The sequence below is a fragment of the Triticum aestivum genome, chromosome 5D, assembly GCF_018294505.1.
Source record: "Triticum aestivum cultivar Chinese Spring chromosome 5D, IWGSC CS RefSeq v2.1, whole genome shotgun sequence".
Taxonomy (NCBI): Eukaryota; Viridiplantae; Streptophyta; class Magnoliopsida; order Poales; family Poaceae; genus Triticum; species Triticum aestivum.
The window spans coordinates 551620003-551637263 of NC_057808.1; the positions used below are offsets into that span (position 1 = coordinate 551620003).

Genomic DNA, 17261 nt, shown 5'->3' on the forward strand with positions numbered 1-17261 from the left:
GACCCCGAAACAGCACCCCAACCCCGACACGACACCCCGACCCCCGACACCTCCCGAAAAGGTGCTCTTTGGCCGTCCAGAGGCCGACGGGGTCATATATTTGTGAATTATGAGTTAGGTCATATATTTTTCGATTTTGTTATGAAAAACATCATATATAATTGTGTTGATCGGGTAGATTTAAATGTGCAGTTGTTTCATCGCTGCGAGGTTTGGTGTTCGACGACCTCGCCATGCGTTTGACGAGCTCTGCCCCTTCGTTCATGGGTGAGCACAAATGACATGTCCTCCTTCCCCATTAATTATTTGCTCTGTTCCGGTTTTCGTTCCGATGAAACTTGATAGCTAGCTATACATGTGTCTTGAATCATCAGTATGCGTAACCAATATGTGTCTCCCGTTCGAAAGCGTTATAGTTATAAATATGCATGCATTTGCATATTTATAACCTTGATTCTTTCGAATTGTCCAACGCTATCCATGGACAGCCCGAGTATGTGTAGTTTGGGTTCGTTTACCCATATGCTTTGCTCCGGATCCGACGCATAAATTTCGTCAGTGCCTCCCCTGTTGTTCTCCGGGTACACATCCTCTCTGTTTATTGCAGAGACATGTATCAGGAGAACAGCGGGGAGGTGCTGCCGAAAGTTTGCGTCGGATCCGGAGCATAGCATGGGAAAATGAACCCAATATACACATACTCGGGTGGGATTAGGACCTATCATTACCTATTAGAGTGTAGGTTGCATGGACGTAATAAAATTGACAAAGTAGATCAACTGATGAATATATACATGGTGAATTATATATATATATATTTGTTGTGTGTCCAGTAGCTCTGAAAGTCAAGATGAGTGATCGTGCGTGGATGTATACCGGTCACACTGGTCAGAACAAATGGAGCGCTGAATGGTTCACAAAAACCAAGGGGTTTGTGCAAGCCGCATTTGCAAATGGCCAGAGGAAAACCTGGTGCCCCTGTTTCCGGTGCGGCAATTGGGAAAAGAGGACAGAGGATGAAATGGTCAAACACCTGCAGAAGAGTGGTTTTACGCTCGATTATACGGTGTGGACATATCATGGTGAGTCTGCCCAACGTGACAGAGCTGAGGTGGATCATCATCGCACCGACGAGCATGGTACCGGGATGGAAAACATGGTGCAAGACTATGATGATGCTCGGGATTCGGACGAGGAGATGGAGGAATCTGCAAAGGCCTTCAATGAAATGTTGGAGTCTTCAAAACGTCCGCTCCACGAGCACACTGAGCTTTGTCAGTTGGATGCCATCTCACAAGTAATGGCTCTGAAGGCTCAGTTCAACTTGGGCGGAGAATGCTACGACGCAATAATGACAGTATTTGGACGCTTTCTACCCAAAGGCCATGTAATGCCTGCAAACCTGTACCAGTCGGACAAAATCCTCCGTGCACTGAAGATGCCCTATGAGAAGATACATGCATGTGAGAAAGGATGTGCCTTATTTAGGCTTGACTATGCGGACTTGAACTATTGTCCCATTTGCAAGTCTTTCAGGTATGTTGTGGTAGACAATGGTATGGGTGAGAAGACACATACCAAAATCCCCGTTAGTGTTCTTCGGTATATGCCAATCGTACCAAGACTTCAACGTCTTTTCATGGTCGAAGAGACGGCCAGACAGATGACATGGCACAAAACAGGCAAAAGAACCGAACTAGATGCAGATGGGAATCTGATGATGGTACACACATCGGATGGTGTCGCGTGGAAAAAGTTTGATGAATTACATGCTGACAAAGCGGCAGATCCGAGGCATCCTCGAGTCGGCATCAGCACGGATGGGTTCACTGTGTTTGGTATGACGGCAGCCCAATACAGTTGTTGGCCCGTATTTGTCTTTCCACTCAATCTCCCCCCCGGACAGATTATGCAAAGAAAGAACATTTTCCTGACGTTGATAATTCCAGGGCCCAACTATCCGGGGAAAAATATGAATGTGTACATGCAGCCGCTTAAGGACGAATTGCAAGAAGCCTGGGATAATGGGTTCAAGACATACGACGCCTATAGCAAACGGAACTTCATAATGCGTGTCTGGTACATGTACTCGACACATGACTTGCCGGCGTATGCGCTATTTGTTGGCTGGTGTGTGCATGGAAGGTTCCCGTGCCCCACATGCAAGGGAGCTCTTGAGTTTCGTTGGCTTCAGGCCGGTCGCAAGTTTTCTTGCTTCGACATGCATAGACAGTTCCTGGATCCTCGCCATAAGTTCAGGAAAGACAAGAAGAACTTCATTAGAGGTAGAGTTGTCAAAAACTCTGCACCACCTGCGTTGACAGGCCAACAGACCCGGGATCAGTTAAACGCTCTCGAGCCAGATCCAGAGCGTCCAGGGTACTTCAAGGGGTATAATTCTAAGCACGCCTGGACTCACAAGACATGCTTATGGGATCTGTCTTACTTCAAAGACCTCCTTTGCCCACACAACATCGACGTGATGCACACTGAGAAGAATATCGCCGAGGCACTTTTTGGTACATTGTTCGGCATAGATGGGAAGTCAAAGGATAATACTAAGGCTAGAGTCGATCTGGAGGCGCTATGTGATAGGCCGTTACAAAACATGAAAGAACCGAAAGGAAAGCAGAACTGGACGAAGCCAAAGGCATGGTTCAATCTTGGAAGGCTAGCTATGAGGGAAATTATCTTGTGGGTGAAAATGCAGTTGATGTTCCCCGATGGGTATGCAATGAATCTAAAGAGGGGAGCGAGTCTTGATAAATTGAAGATATTTGGTCTCAAGAGTCATGATTGGCACATATGGATTGAGCGGGGTAATGCCGGTGATGTTGCGTGGCTTCATCCCTGAGGATGAATGGCTAGTACTGGCAGAACTCAGCTATTTCTTCCGTGTTCTTTGTGCGAAAGAACTATCGCCTGGCGTGCTAGAAGAAATGGAAGAGTTGGCGCCGGAGTTGACCTGCAAGTTAGAGAAGATCTTTCCACCGGGCTTCTTTAATCCAATGCAGCATTTGATTTTGCATCTCCCGACCGAGGCAAGATTGGGGGGGGGGCGTGCAAAATCGTTGGTGCTACCCAATTGAGAGGATGCAGAAGACGCTTCGACAAAAATGTAAAAATAAACGTAGAATTGAAGCATCGATGGCTGAGGCATTCATCACTGAGGAGGCGGCAAACTTCGTGACAACACACTACGAAGCCAAAAATCGTCATTTGCATAATCCGAAGCCTCGGTACAATGCTGACGAACCTCAAAAGGGTGGATCCAACCTTAGCCTACTCAAAGGGAATCTCGCACCAGCCAGTGGTTTGAAACCAGTATCTTTGGATAACGAAGAATGGCGGACCATTACGTTGTATATCTTCAACAACCTGACAGAAGTGCGGCCGTACATCGAGTAAGTTCTCGGTACATTGTTTCGCAACTTCTATTTCCTTTGAACTGCTCTTATTCCTGGATATTTCATACAGTCGATACGTCGCCATATTCTCGTATGGAGCGGTAATCCAAAAGGATTCCGTCGAAGAGTATGAGCTTCTCGCAAAGCAAGGAGGCGGCTATCCCGGTTTCATCTCTTGGTTCAAACAAATGGTAATTTCTATTAGACCATTTCATTACATTCGCTAATTTCTGTCTAATGCAACAATCCTTTCGTATTAAACTTGTAGGCTAATTCAGAGTCTGTGGACACCGAATTGAGACAAGTCGCTAATGGTTTTGACTATAAGGTCCGTTCATTTGACAAATATGACATCAACGGGTATCGCTTTTGTACCTATGGCAAAGAGCTATCTATGGCCGACCGAAAGTCTACAAATTGTTGTGTATCTGCTATCGGCGAAGGAGGTACCGAGTATTATGGGAGAGTTGAAGCAATTTATGAACTTATATTCTATGGTGACAACCCACCGAATGTCGTACTCTTCAAATGTTATTGGTTTCAGCCGAAGGAGACTAGAAGGACTCATGAACATATAGGGCTAGTTGTATTCTATCTATCGTGGGCCTGCCAAACTAATCCAAATCTGAAAGGTTGGGATGTCGTTTATGAAGTGCCGCCACGTGCTAGACTATCTCCCCCAAAGCAAGAGGATTATGAACCTCACATTAACCCAGACACATATGAAGGAGAATTCTTCCAAGAGACACGTCTTTCCAAAAAACATTTCAAGAACCGCTATACTTCACCCCAAAATATTGAAGTAGACAGCGACAGTGAATCCGACATCAACCCAGAGGAGGAACAAGAAGAGCCGAAACAAGAAGAGGTTACTGCTACAGATGACCTGTCAATGCTTGACCGATTATGTCAAGGTGGCCTTCCACATGTTGATGCCACTGAACCTTATGAGCCCGTCATTGATTATAGTGATGATGATGATTATGCATTTATTGATGATAGTGATCGAGATTATTAGTAGTGTCAGGTATATAATTTTTTTATGTTGTACTTGATGATGATACACTTAAGTGATATACATATTATTATTCATGTCGGTATTTTTTTTATGTTGTACTAATTTCGTTTACTCTTTGTCATGGCAGGTGTTGAAAGATGGTGGGCGCTGGTAAGTTTCTTCTAGTGTTTTGCTTAACAAATGCATAAAGACCTAGACTTAGCCTTATTTCCTCCCATATGCTTACCACAATGACCTAGAGTTAGCTTCTTTTCCTCCAAAATGACTTAATAAGCTTACTGACCTCCAAAACCATCCATTTTACCTAAGTTAGCTCTGAAACGATCTATACTTAGCTTTGTTTCCTCCAAAATGACCTAAGTTAGCTCTAGTATGCTTAGTTAACTAGGTTTGCTCAATAATGACATGTACTTAGCTTACTTATGTCAAAAATGGCATAATTAGCTTAGTTAGCTCATAAACAATCCATTTTGCCTAAGTTAGCTCTAAAATGACCCATTATACCTTAGTTAGCTCATAAATGATCCATTTTACCCAAGTTAGCTCTAAAATGACCCATTTTACCTAGACTAACTCCAAAATGATCCGTTTTACCTATGTTAGCTCTAAAATGACCCATTTTACCTAGGTTAGCCCCAAAATGACCCATCTTACCTAGGTTAGCTCCAAAATGATGCATTTTACCCAAGTGAGCTCTAAAATGACCCATTTTACCTAGATTAGCTCATAAACGATCCATTTCACCTAGGTTAGCTCACAAACGATCCATTTTACCTAGTTTAGCTCCAAAATGACCCATCACACCTAGGTTAGCTCTAAAATGATGCATTTTACCAAAGTTAGCTCATAAACGATCTATTTCACCTAGGTTAGCTCATAAACGATCCATTTCACCTAACTTAGCTCAAAAACGATCCATTTCACCTAGGTTAGCCCCAAAATGACCCATCTTACCTAGGTTAGCTCTAAAATGATGCATTATACCTAAGTTAGCTCATAAACGATCTATTTCACCTAGGTTAGCTCATAAACGATCCATTTCAACTAAGTTAGCTCATAAATGATCCATTTCACCTAAGTTAGCTCATAAATGGCATATACTTCTTCTTCTAGTCACCTTTTTCTAACTTTCTTATTTGCGTTTTTGCAGATTTCATTCACTTCACGGAAGCTAGCTTGCTATGGAGTGCTTGTTTTTTCTTTCATTCTCCTCTAGTATTCTTCTAGCTTGCTATCATGGAACTTGCTATCTTGATGAAACTTTGCATTGTAATATGTATGGATGGAACAATGTGTATGTGCAACTTGCTATGTATGAATGGATGGAACTATATATGTATGCACGATGAAACTTATGTGCTGGATATGTCATATGTTTACTGTTAAATAGCCCTGTGAAATATATATATATATATATATATATGTCATATATTTGCTGTGAAAATTGCTGGATTAAAAAAAACAGAAAAAAGAGGCACCTTTGCCATCAGCCGCGCCTTTGCCGTCCGCCGCTGATGGCAAAGGCACATTTGCCTACAGTGGCAGACGGCAAAGACTTGTCCCGCAGTGACGTCCAGCTGACGTCATTCGGCGGACGGCAAAGGCCGGATGCTCTTTGCCGTCAGCGGCGGACGGTAAAGGCTGTCGTTAGCCGCCTAACGGACTAACAGCACATTTATTGCCGTCGGCTTTCTTTGCCGTCCGCCGCTAATGGCAAAGGCCCCTTTGCCGTCCGCTTCAGAAAGCAGACGGCAAAGAAGCTCTTTGCCGTAGCCTACTTTGCCGGAGCCTTTTGCCGTCCGCGGCAGACGGCAAAGGCCTTTGCCGTCTGCCGTGGCAGATGGCAAAGTAGCTGATTCCTGTAGTGTTACTCTGCACAAGACTTGTGACAACTTGTGTGTGACCGAAACGCCTCACATAATACTCTCCTTCACTCTTCCCTGGCATCGGTTGTTGGCCTAATTAGCACCTGGGCATCATGATCCCCTTATCGGTGAAGCACTAGCCTGCCGAGACGCCATGCTCTTTGCGATGAAGCAAGGGTGTTCTTTAGAGATCAAATCGTATTGTCAAACCTATGTGGATGACTGGAATGGAAGGAGTAACCGATCAGTCGGGGTTCTCATTATCATCACATACATGAACACCTATCTCTCACATTTTCAGGGTTTCGAGCTGAAGTTGAAAGGAATAGAAGCTAATGAGGTGTGGCACATAAGTTAGCTCGACATGCCATATCTTGTGTCATGCAAAATGTAACCTTTATCGTCATCCCTTAGTTTTTTGAGTGACGTTTTGCACTCGGACAATGTACCAGGGATGAATGGATAAAATGCCTTCAAAGGGCGGTAGTACTACGGGGAAGACTAGCTATTATAGGATCAGCCTTTTAGGTGAGATCGTAGGATCAATCCAAAAAATTTGTATTTAGGCAATCCAAAAAATTCTGAAAATAATTTACAACATACGTGCGGGTTAGGTCTACAACTCTAAAAAAACTCAGCTCAAAACTCGATCTACAATTAGAGATAAGAAAAAGACAAATTCGACTATGAATAGTGTCAGCTTTGGGTGAAGAGTTTTTGACACTATTCACATCAAATTTTGTCTTTTTTGTTTCTCTAAGTGTAGTTCGAATTAGGAGCTGAAACTTTTTGAGCTTGTACATCAAAGACGGATGAGTGTCTTCAAAAAATTTCATAATTTTTGAACATATTTTGTATCTTCAAAATGATTGATCTCACCTAAGAGCAGATCCTATACAAGTCTTCCCGGCGGTAGTACTTCACAAAAAAAACATTCATCCGAATCTCCTGTGTGGAGTCGTGTGTGTACGCTGACCATTTTCCCAGTCCCCTCCCCTCTCCGATCGACACGCCGCCCGCCCCGTCCCGTCCCTCTCCATTTTCCACTCTCACTCCCCGCAGTCCCCCGCTCGAAGCCTCCAAAACCCTACCGAACTCCGCCCCGCCAGCCATGGCGCCGCCCCCCACCTCCGGTAAGCGGCCCCAACCCCCCGACCCTGCCTCCTACCCTGCGTCCTGCCCGTGCTGGCCCTAACTCCGGCCCCTCCCCTCCCCCCTCTGCAGGCCCGCAGCAGCGGCGGCTCCTCCAGGCGGCGGCCGACGGCGACCTCCGCCTCTTCAAGAGTACGCCCGCGCCTCCCTTCCCCGTGCTGGTTTCTCCATTGGTTGGTCGCGCATCTGTCTGTTTGTGCCCGAGCCTGATTTGGGTGGGATTTGCCCCCAGGCATCGCGAGCGCGCTGGACGGCGGGAAGGGCCGCGTCAAGGAGGCGGTGGAGGCCGTCAGGAATTGCGGCGCCGGGGCGCTGCACACCGCCGCCGGCCGCGGGAGGACCCCGATGTGCGCGTACTTGGTCGAGGAGCTTGGCGTGGACGTCAATGCTGCAGACGACAAAGGTGATCTGTGACTCTGTACCACTCTGGCTCCCTCCTTTCACAAAAGTATAACCATGGCTCCTTTATGTTTGATGAGATTAGCTGGTGCTGTCTAATCACGGCTCTAGAAAATAGATCTTGGTGGTTCACCTGCATTGCGTTCAACTATGTACCTGAAATGTACCATGTAAACTAAAATTAGATAGATTTGGCAATTTTTTTACTTCGTTAAGTCTAGGGGCTCGGTTAGAAATGACACTTTTTTAGAGGAACAAATATACTCCACTAAAGGATACTCGGCCGTATCCTCCTCTAAGTTATAGTCAAACTTGAAGCTGGGACCGGGCATGACAGAGCTTCAAGTTTCGTCATCTTGGTTGAGTTGTACGCAAAATTCAGACGAAATTTCAGTCCTCTCGTTGGACACCTTCTTTAGAGATCAGAAGATTCATCGTTTCAGGGTCGTCTAAATAGCAAGCTAGCTAGTCTTAATTATGCGCGGTGACCTCAGCAACGGCTCTGCTTACGGAATGGAAAGAGGGAAGATTAATGGCCGCATAGCGTACAAATTATGTGCCATCGACCCATCAGATTGATGGCATGATCACCAGGGTACGAAGAGCTATGTCATGATGTGGTTTCAGTAGGCCTTACTGGCTAGACACTTGAGATCATCAAATCAGCAGCAACCAAGTTACCTTAATGTGATGATGCTTTATTTCTATTGCATCATAGTGACAGTTTGTTTTCTTTCTTTGGGAAAGGCAGAAACCCATCTGCAAGGGTTTTCAAATGCGCACTTGCAAGGCTAATCCTCATGTTCATACCCATCTAGTTGATCCACTGTAGAGCCAGTACACGCTGGAGCCTTGCTGGACGTCCACGCAGGCGCCACATCAGTGGTCAGCAGGCCAAACCAAGCCAGGGTTTTCTGAAACCACATTAACACTTGCAGGCGTTTGAATGCAAGGAGCGGCGCAATTGCAAGTGATACAACTCCCCCTGACTTGTAGTTTTTCTTTTTTGCCATTTCCCTTTTTTTTATTACATCATGGTGCATATTTACTGTTAGTTTGTCGCTGTGTAAGATTATGCAGAGGAATGCAGTAGACTACAGTGTGTTTTTGTTGCTACTGTTAAATTTTGTTTCATTCTTTTCCGTTCTAAAAGTGTACCTGAAATCAACAGGATGCTCTTCCTTGTGGAAGCTCATCAAAATGCACAAGTGTTTGTGAATGGCTTGAGACAATTAATGTTCATGTCCTATATTCCCAAAGGGCGGGATATTAATCCCATTATCTTGTAACTTCAGTAAGCTATTGTTATGTTATAAATCCTTCAGATTTATAGTATGAGATAGAGTCATGTTTCAGAGTAAACATGGATAATCTTAGTACAAAATTTCTTATTTTGGTCAGAACATATGATTTGGTTTCTGATGATTTCGATAGGTGCTACACCTCTGACTTATGCACTTCGTTGGCGGGCTGTGGATACTGTGAGGTATCTCTTTGATCATGGTGCCGATGCAGAAAAGGCAGAAAAGCCTGGTGAACAAGGTTTTACCCCTCTTCATGTGGCAGCTGGAGCAGGTCCCCCCCCCCCCCCCCCCTGGTGCATATATATGTCATATTTCTATTTGTTCATACTATTATGTGCACATATCACCACTTTTGTAAGAGTTATTTGTCAACTTGTTTTGGTAACATGCAGATTATGAAATTTACTACTAGTATTCTTCTTCTTTCTTTGTCCTTGATGACTTCTTCTGGTCTTCGAAGTTTCACTACCAATCGGTGTGCCGTGTGTTTGTGAGTAGCAGTGACGAAATGATACTAGGATAATCGTTTTCCCTGAGTAGCAATTAAACAATTCTGTTCATTTTACTGTTAAATATGTTTCCTTAACCTGTCATAACCTGCTAGTATTATTGTTTACTGTATTGCATTGAGTGTCTTACGTATGTGGATTCAAGTGTGGTACTGTGACTGAATATTAGATGTCCAATCTGAATTAGCATTCGATACACATCTGGTTGGTTGGTATTCGAGTTTGGTTTGTAATAATATATGGATGTGATCAATCTAGTTTTCACCACTATACCTTTAGAATTATACTGTTTATACGTCTAATATTCTATATTTCTAAATCAGGATTGTGTGAAATGATAGAAGTCTTGCTCTCAAAAGGAGCTGATGTTAATTGGTTTTCTTACCGTGGGACACTACTGCATTCTGCTATTATCGGAAAGCAGGTTGCTGCCGTGAAGCTCTTGTTGGATCATCATGCGGATGTAAGTTCCATGTCATGCCTTTTCTATGCTTGGTATTGTTTGATCTACTATGTTAGCAACATGCTCGTAACTTCTGCAAGATGGTGTAACTTTTTTTTTGTCTATCATCTTCACATGTTCAGAAAAATCAGTTATGTAGCACTGAGATGGCATGTTTTCTAAAGTAATACAGTGTACTGAAGTATTTTGATGAAGTTTAAATTTTCCACCATAAGTTTTATTTGGGGATGGGACAGGTAGCGAACCAAGATTTCCTTTGTTGCAACATGCCTGCAAACTTTCATCATGTGGCATTATCATTTTCTGTTTTTTTCTTTGACAGTGTAACAAGCCAGTGTCCCTACATTATACACCTCTGATCGCTGCTCTCCATGCCCGCTCGCTGAAATGTGTGAAGCTTCTGATTGAGGTAATCCATATCCTTCCTATATCTAATTGAAATCTGTTTTATTGAACTCTTGTGAAGGCAGCAATTAATAGTAAGTCTCTCGGGTTGTGAAATTTATGGCACACTTATTTTATCATTTCCAATATGCTTATGCAACTTCTTCTGTATTAGGCGGGTGCTGATGCGAAGGGTGTTCCTCCGCTAACCCCCTTAATAGTTGCTGCAAATGATGGTTTAACTGATTTCTACGAACCTTTACTTCGGGCCGGTGCTGATCCTGATGTTCGTGATGATGTAAGTTTTAGTTTCTCATGTTTTGTTCTGCTTCTATGTGCATACTCTTCACACCATGAAGATTGCTACACACAGGAAGCTTTACTAAGCAACTAGTTAGTGTTGGTATCCAGACTTCTGAAAGATGGTCTATTTCTTGATTCAACTAACGGATATTACTATTCATATTTGGTGTCCAATGATAGTTCCATCTGAGTACATTTGCAACAGGATTGGAACTGTGAAGCTTGAGATGTATAATCTTGATTGCATTCTAGACAATCCTTCATATTTCTTCTTTTCTGTCCCATACTTGTGTTCAGATTGTCTGTGTTAGATTGTGTTTGGACATATGTTGATATGTAACTATCATGTTAGCTTTTGTCATGGGCATGGGCAGCTCAGAAGGCGCATAGCAGCAGACTGGCTGTAATGCAAGCATGGGTCATTTCCACATGGTTGTGCACCTGGCCGGCTGCAAGTTAGATCCAAAATTAGGGAGTCATATGGGTCTGCGAGTGGAAAATTTATTATCCTAATTCTGAAATCTTACATAGTTTATAATGATGTCAGGCTGTGACATTCTGCATGCAATATCTTTGAGTCATATGTGGGAGCTCTCTTGGAGATGAAATTTCATTTATTTATTTTCTTATAAACAGCAAGATAGATTATCTGATAAATGTGATGCTGATTTGTTTGATAACTTATCGAAATACCTAAGATAACTTGTGAACAAAGGAACTCTTATGTACCATGACCTCTGGTCACAAATAGTTGCTGTTTTGAACATTGAGAAGGCCTCCAAATTGGAATATGAAACTTCGAAACCAGTTTCTATTGTAACGTAATTATGGAATCTAATACGGTTATAATATCTCAAAAGTTTGCTTTGAGAAAAATCTTCACGTATAACTTTCAATTTTGAAATATATTTATAGTTCAAATTTCAAAGGTTTGACTACATGTATGTCCAAAGTGGCATTACTTGTGACCCGAGGAAGTTTGCGTGAAGTTTGCAGAAGTGATTGTGAATTTATGGTTTAGTAAATTCAGTGCAGTGAAATGTGAGCTTTGCAATGTCCAATTTACGCCAGATGTTTTGTCTGATGGACGGCTTGTAGCAGAAATATTAAGAGGTGCCTCACATTTGTTTGATCTTAAATGTATAACGACTGAATTGATTGGGGCAGCCTTCGGTAGTGGTCGTCATCCTATACGTGTCTGTACTTCTGTTAGTATACCTTTCCCTCGAGTAAAATGTTGTTTTGCTTTATTATTAACAGGGAGGTCAGCTGCCAATAGAGATTGCTGCACGTAACAATAGACGGAAAGATGTTGAGACCCTTTTTCCAGTAACATCTCATATTCCCTATGTGCGTGATTGGAGTGTTGATGGGATACTTGCTTATGTCAAATCAGTGCCGAAGGAGGAGGTATGAGTTAATTCTAGGATCATTGTCAATTGGCACATCTAAGATTATTATCATGTCTTAATACATTCTGGAGCATTTTCTACTCTTTAGAGTCTTCAGTGCATGTTTGTGAACTGCACCTTTGAATGGCACTAATTCAATTGGATTACTGAACCAGTGGCGGAGCGTAATTAAGGGGGGCCAAAATTTAAACCAAAAGCAATATGTGCTTGAAAATAGGTCCGAATCATACAAAAGTACATGTCAATTGAATATATCTTGCTCCTTGCATCCTTTGCATGTTCGGCTCATTTGCGGTAGTCAGCAGCTCACTTTGGCGGTGGCACGCAGCAGCACAAGATGTTCCGTGTGCTGATGCAGCAGCTGGCGTGGCGGCTAGGCAGCGGTTGGCCCTCCAAGCCATGAACAGGGAGAAATAAAATTGGGAATTGAGAGATGATCTAGAAATCAAATCGCCATGGATGTAGGCATAGAGATGAGTTGAAACCAAAACACCACCACAGGTGATGTTGTTCCGGAAAAAATGAGAGACAAAGTAAGACTTCCGATCTGTTTTCTGTTTTCGCTGTCGCAAGTTGCGAAGAGTTTTTTCAAGAGAGGGGCCATCATTTGGAAAAAAAAGGCGATCTAGAGTAAAGCTCCATGTATGTGGAGCTACCAGTACAAATATCAATCAAGCTGCTTCTTTTTTATTAGAAAAATCAATCAAGCTGCTTTGGGTAGCTAGCTTTGCAAATATAATATCCACCCGGTAAATCAATTTGGTGCTCTAAAGTTAACATACTTCACTGATGGAATGTACCAAAAAGCTTAATATACATAGTCAAAACTTGTTTGCACTTTTGGAGGAGGGAGGGGGGGGGGGGGTCTCACAACCCCCTTTGGCCTCCAAGAGGCTCCACCAGTGGACTGGACTATCAAGTGGTTAAGTCATGGAAAAATTCATCTCAATAGGACTGACTGGATGAATTCCAAATCGACATAAGCTTTCTCTCTTAAAAAGTTGAATTTCTTTTAATCTTCAATTGTAGTTTTAGCTGTTTGAAAGGGTTTCATTCCATTAGCACTTAAAAGTTTTTTTTTTCTAAAAAAAAATCAATCAATAGTGTTCATTGCATTATGGATAAATTTTTACTGGAGGAGAAAAAAATGCGGAGACAAATGTTTGCCCTACCTTACTTGAAGTGTCCTTGTGTTTTTTTCCCACTTAATCTTACATATAATTACTAATCTGAAAATGTTGAATTGACAAACGCACTAGGGAGCACTGCAGAATTTTTTTGGGGACCGAAACAGGAGGGAATTCCCCTACGATGCTTTTCTTAAGTGGAAAAAATTATGTCCAGGAAAAAAAATGTACAGGATCGACAGTTACAAAGAAGGCATCCAGCTACACATTTATTTCACTGCAGATAATTTACTTTAGGGTGGTGTGAACTGTGTGGTCTCAGTTTGTATGATCACGCTCTTCTGAGTTTGAATATTTCAGGATGACCCGTTATACAAAATGGGGCCAGCTTATCTGAAACTGGAAGGAACCAAGGCTTACAAGAGAAAAGATTATGTTTCTGCAATAAATTTCTACTCCATGGTATGTGTTGTATTGTGCTCTTTTACCCAATTCCAAATTAATCAGCCCTGCAAAAAAATTCTCTTAATTTATCATTATGGTTTAGGAACTCATAGATGAATGGCTTGCAGAATTTCGAATCTCCTTCAATAATCCAAATAATAATATAACGCGAATTTTCATTCATTCATCTGGTGCAATCACATCTGTTTTTTCAAATTCAATAATCAATAGTGTGAATCTGTGCATAGGCTGCCTCCTTTGATAACAGAGCTAGATCCCCACCAAAACAGAAAGCTGCTGTCGTTGTCTAACAGGCATATGTTTGTAAAGCTCAGGAACCGGTACATGGCTTGCCTCACATTGTAAATAAATGGGAATTGTCTTTGTGATTTATTTGTTTGTGCTATTAACAAAACTCCATTTGTGCCATAAGAAAAGATTTCATCAACCCACGTAAATGACATGATTACTCTTGTATCTAGTTAGTAGTCGCCAATGTTTTTATGGCGTAACGCGTTTTATGGCGACCGACCTTATAACGCTTATGGCATATGGTCTGGCGACATCATAGACACAACCTTATGGCGAATGATAGCAAATTAAATCACAACTTCATAGGTATAACCTAACTCTATAATATGTATGACAACAAACTGAAGCAACATGCAGTCAGGCAGTACATGTACATCACATATTCAGAAATTAGAACAGAGAGGACAGATACAGAAGAAACAGAGCACTAGCATGGGGAGGAAGAGCAAGGAGAAGGAGAGGGGGACGGGGGCAGCCAGGGAGATACCTTGATGGTCACCTGATGCACGTAGGAGAGGAGCAACGGTGCTGGATTGGAGCAGAAGCGCTACCCTGCAGCTGGATCTGGAGGGGAAAGGGGCTGGCGGAAGGAGGGGAAAGGGGGGTGGCGGGAGGAGGGGAAAGGGGTCGCAGGGATGGGGGGAAGGTGTTGCGGAAGGGGAGCTTGCTGCCGTTGGCCATTCGCCGAAGAGGACGAGGTCGGAACTCGAGGTACGCAGCTATTTCAACCTGCCATTGAGAGCCGTCTGGGGGTCGCCGCCCGCCATGGGGCCGCCAGGGCTCGCTGTCCGCCATGGGGAGCCGGCGTAGAGGCGGCCACTGGCTCGGTGGCATCGTGCAGCACGGGTCGGCAGTGAGCGTAGAGAGGTAGGGAGAGAAGGAGGTGAAGCGGAGGAGCGGCCAGGGTTGAGCCCTGGTGAACGCCGGCGGGCGGCTCGCCTGCCGGGGGAGGCGGCGTCGCGATGTCCGGGCAGGAGAGCTCGGGAGCTAGAGGAGCCCCGCCAATGGCTGCCTGATCTGGAGCAGGGACCCATTGCTTTTTGCAAAAAAATGCAGGACCTGATTGCTTCCTTAAATTTGTGTGCAGGCCCACCCCTAACGGTCAAACAAGCAGAGCTCTTACACGCAGGGCCCAGCTGTCATAATCGCAATCAATTGATAAGCACTCGGCGATTTGTGTTTTTTGAAACAGCCGATCCCAATAAATCCGGTAGATTTTTGGAACCCTAACCTGAATTGTAGTAGTTTTATGCTATTTACTCCTCTCTCTTTCCCTCTCCCTCTCTATGTGGAGAGCTCTTTCCTTCCTGCCGCTGGCTGATGGTTTCCGCGCGCGCACGCCAATTTCTCCCGCCGCTGGCTGCTGTTCTCACGCGCGCGAGCTCACCTAGTCCATGGCGTCTAATTTCTGGTATGGCGGCCAAAAACGCGTCATATGGACAACCTACGGACGCCACGCGTGTATGGTGGACGCCACAAGTCAAACGTATCGCGAGCCTGGATGCTTCAGGCTACGACCGCGCCACACTGTTATATTGGCGCCAAATTCATTCCACAAAAGTTAGACATGCTGTTGGTATCTTCACAGAATATTTGCTTTGTTAATTGCCTTCATCTCTGTTTGTTTCAGAACATTTGTCCGCTGAATGAAGGATATTCGTGCTGTTTCTGGCCCTATTAGTACTTCCCTCTGACCAGATCAAGAGGAGTAGTTTGTTTTCTTTTGTAAAGTGAGCCCAAGGAAATAGGCCTGAGTGGGGAAACATGATTTTAGATTTTAGTTCTTTTTCTGTTCACTGAAAATAATATGGGAGACCACTACTTATGATTGTAGTTATGGCAGTATTTTCCAGTCTCTACCCCTATTCTAATGATAGAAAAGGTTACATGGTTGTGGCATGTTTTTCAATAGTGATATCTGGTTATTTAGCATTAATATTTTCTAGTTTGAGTGCTAAATTAGTCTTTGGCTTGGACAAACGTAGTGAAATGGAGGGAGTACAATAGTATATAGCACCAAGTCAGACTGAATGATCCACTGTGATCTAGTGTGTTGAAATATACCGTGTTGTATTTGGATTATGTGGATGGATCAAATCGGCTAAGGCTTATGGGCTCACTACATGCTTTTCATGGCACCAACCGCTAAACCAACCCGATGAATCGATTAACCAGATCAATTACCTGATTAAACGTGTTGGCCTACTCATTTCACAAGACTCTAATTGAGGGGGCCTTGAATTTGAACTTGACCGGTTAAATTGAGCTATGTGGCAAGTTTTGGAGTATTTTGCAATCCTTAACATACTATATTGTAAATCCTCATGAGTTCAGAATAGATGTCAGTATGAAATCTGCATGAGTTCAGAACTTTATATAGAGAGAAAGCTATAATCTGAATGGATGCCTTAACCAAGTCCACTTTATATATTTCGATTTTTGAGTCTCCAATAGTCGGAAACCCAGTTTACCATCCTGACTCTCAACTACCTAACAATTTCTTGCGTACAGACGTGAGTAAAAGTTTAATCCTGTATGTAATGGCAGCTTTAGCAACGTGACAGTTGCAAGTGTGATTTGTTATTGCAGGCAATCAAGCTTAACCCTGGAGATGTAACCTTGCATTCAAATAAGAGCCTTTGCTGGATTAACCTGGGGGAAGGAGACAAGGCCTTGGAGGACGCCGAGTTTTGCAGGATGATACGGCCTGATTGGCCAAAGGCCTGTTACAGGCAAGGGGCTGCCCAAATGTTATTGAAGGTGAGATAAAACTTCACAATTTAGCTACTCCTGCTGTGCTGCTGTGGCCAATCCGTTTTTATCTCCTCATGACCACTGCAATTCATCTGTCTTCAGAACTATGAAAAGGCATGTGAAGCATTCCAAGATGGTCTGAAGTTGGACCCAACAAATGTTGAGATTGAGAATGCATTACGGTACCATACTTATCCCTATCTTTGTGTCTATCTGTGTCGGAAATTTTAGTGTAATCTTAAACCTCACTCTGGATTCTATTACTCCCGTGTCATGATAAATCATATAGAGCATTATACTGAAACATGCATACCGTGAATATCTTAAGCATGATATTAAGCTCAAGACACTAACTTGTCTGGTACCCCGTCCTATCACAAATATGTCAAAAAAAAAGGTTTATTTAGA

The 17261-nt window shown here is 43.2% G+C and overlaps 1 protein-coding gene across 4 annotated transcripts in view; it reads left to right on the forward strand.

Annotated features, from left to right (window-relative positions):
* The first annotated feature begins 7267 nt into the window (after positions 1-7267).
* The window catches only part of LOC123123777 (ankyrin-3), a 109908-nt gene continuing 99914 nt past the window's right edge, over positions 7268-17261 (forward strand). The window contains exons 1-11 of one of the 4 annotated variants that reach the window (XM_044544387.1): positions 7270-7423; positions 7515-7574; positions 7675-7845; positions 9276-9416; positions 9978-10117; positions 10440-10526; positions 10677-10799; positions 12065-12214; positions 13704-13805; positions 16689-16859; positions 16956-17035. In XM_044544387.1, the coding sequence (XP_044400322.1) occupies positions 7402-7423; positions 7515-7574; positions 7675-7845; positions 9276-9416; positions 9978-10117; positions 10440-10526; positions 10677-10799; positions 12065-12214; positions 13704-13805; positions 16689-16859; positions 16956-17035 (1247 nt within the window). In that variant the 5' untranslated portion in view covers positions 7270-7401. Of the gene's footprint in view, positions 7424-7514; positions 7575-7674; positions 7846-9275; positions 9417-9977; positions 10118-10439; positions 10527-10676; positions 10800-12064; positions 12215-13703; positions 13806-16688; positions 16860-16955; positions 17036-17261 lie in introns of all 4 variants that reach the window. The other 3 variants (XM_044544390.1, XM_044544391.1, XM_044544389.1) reach the window with 3 other exon arrangements.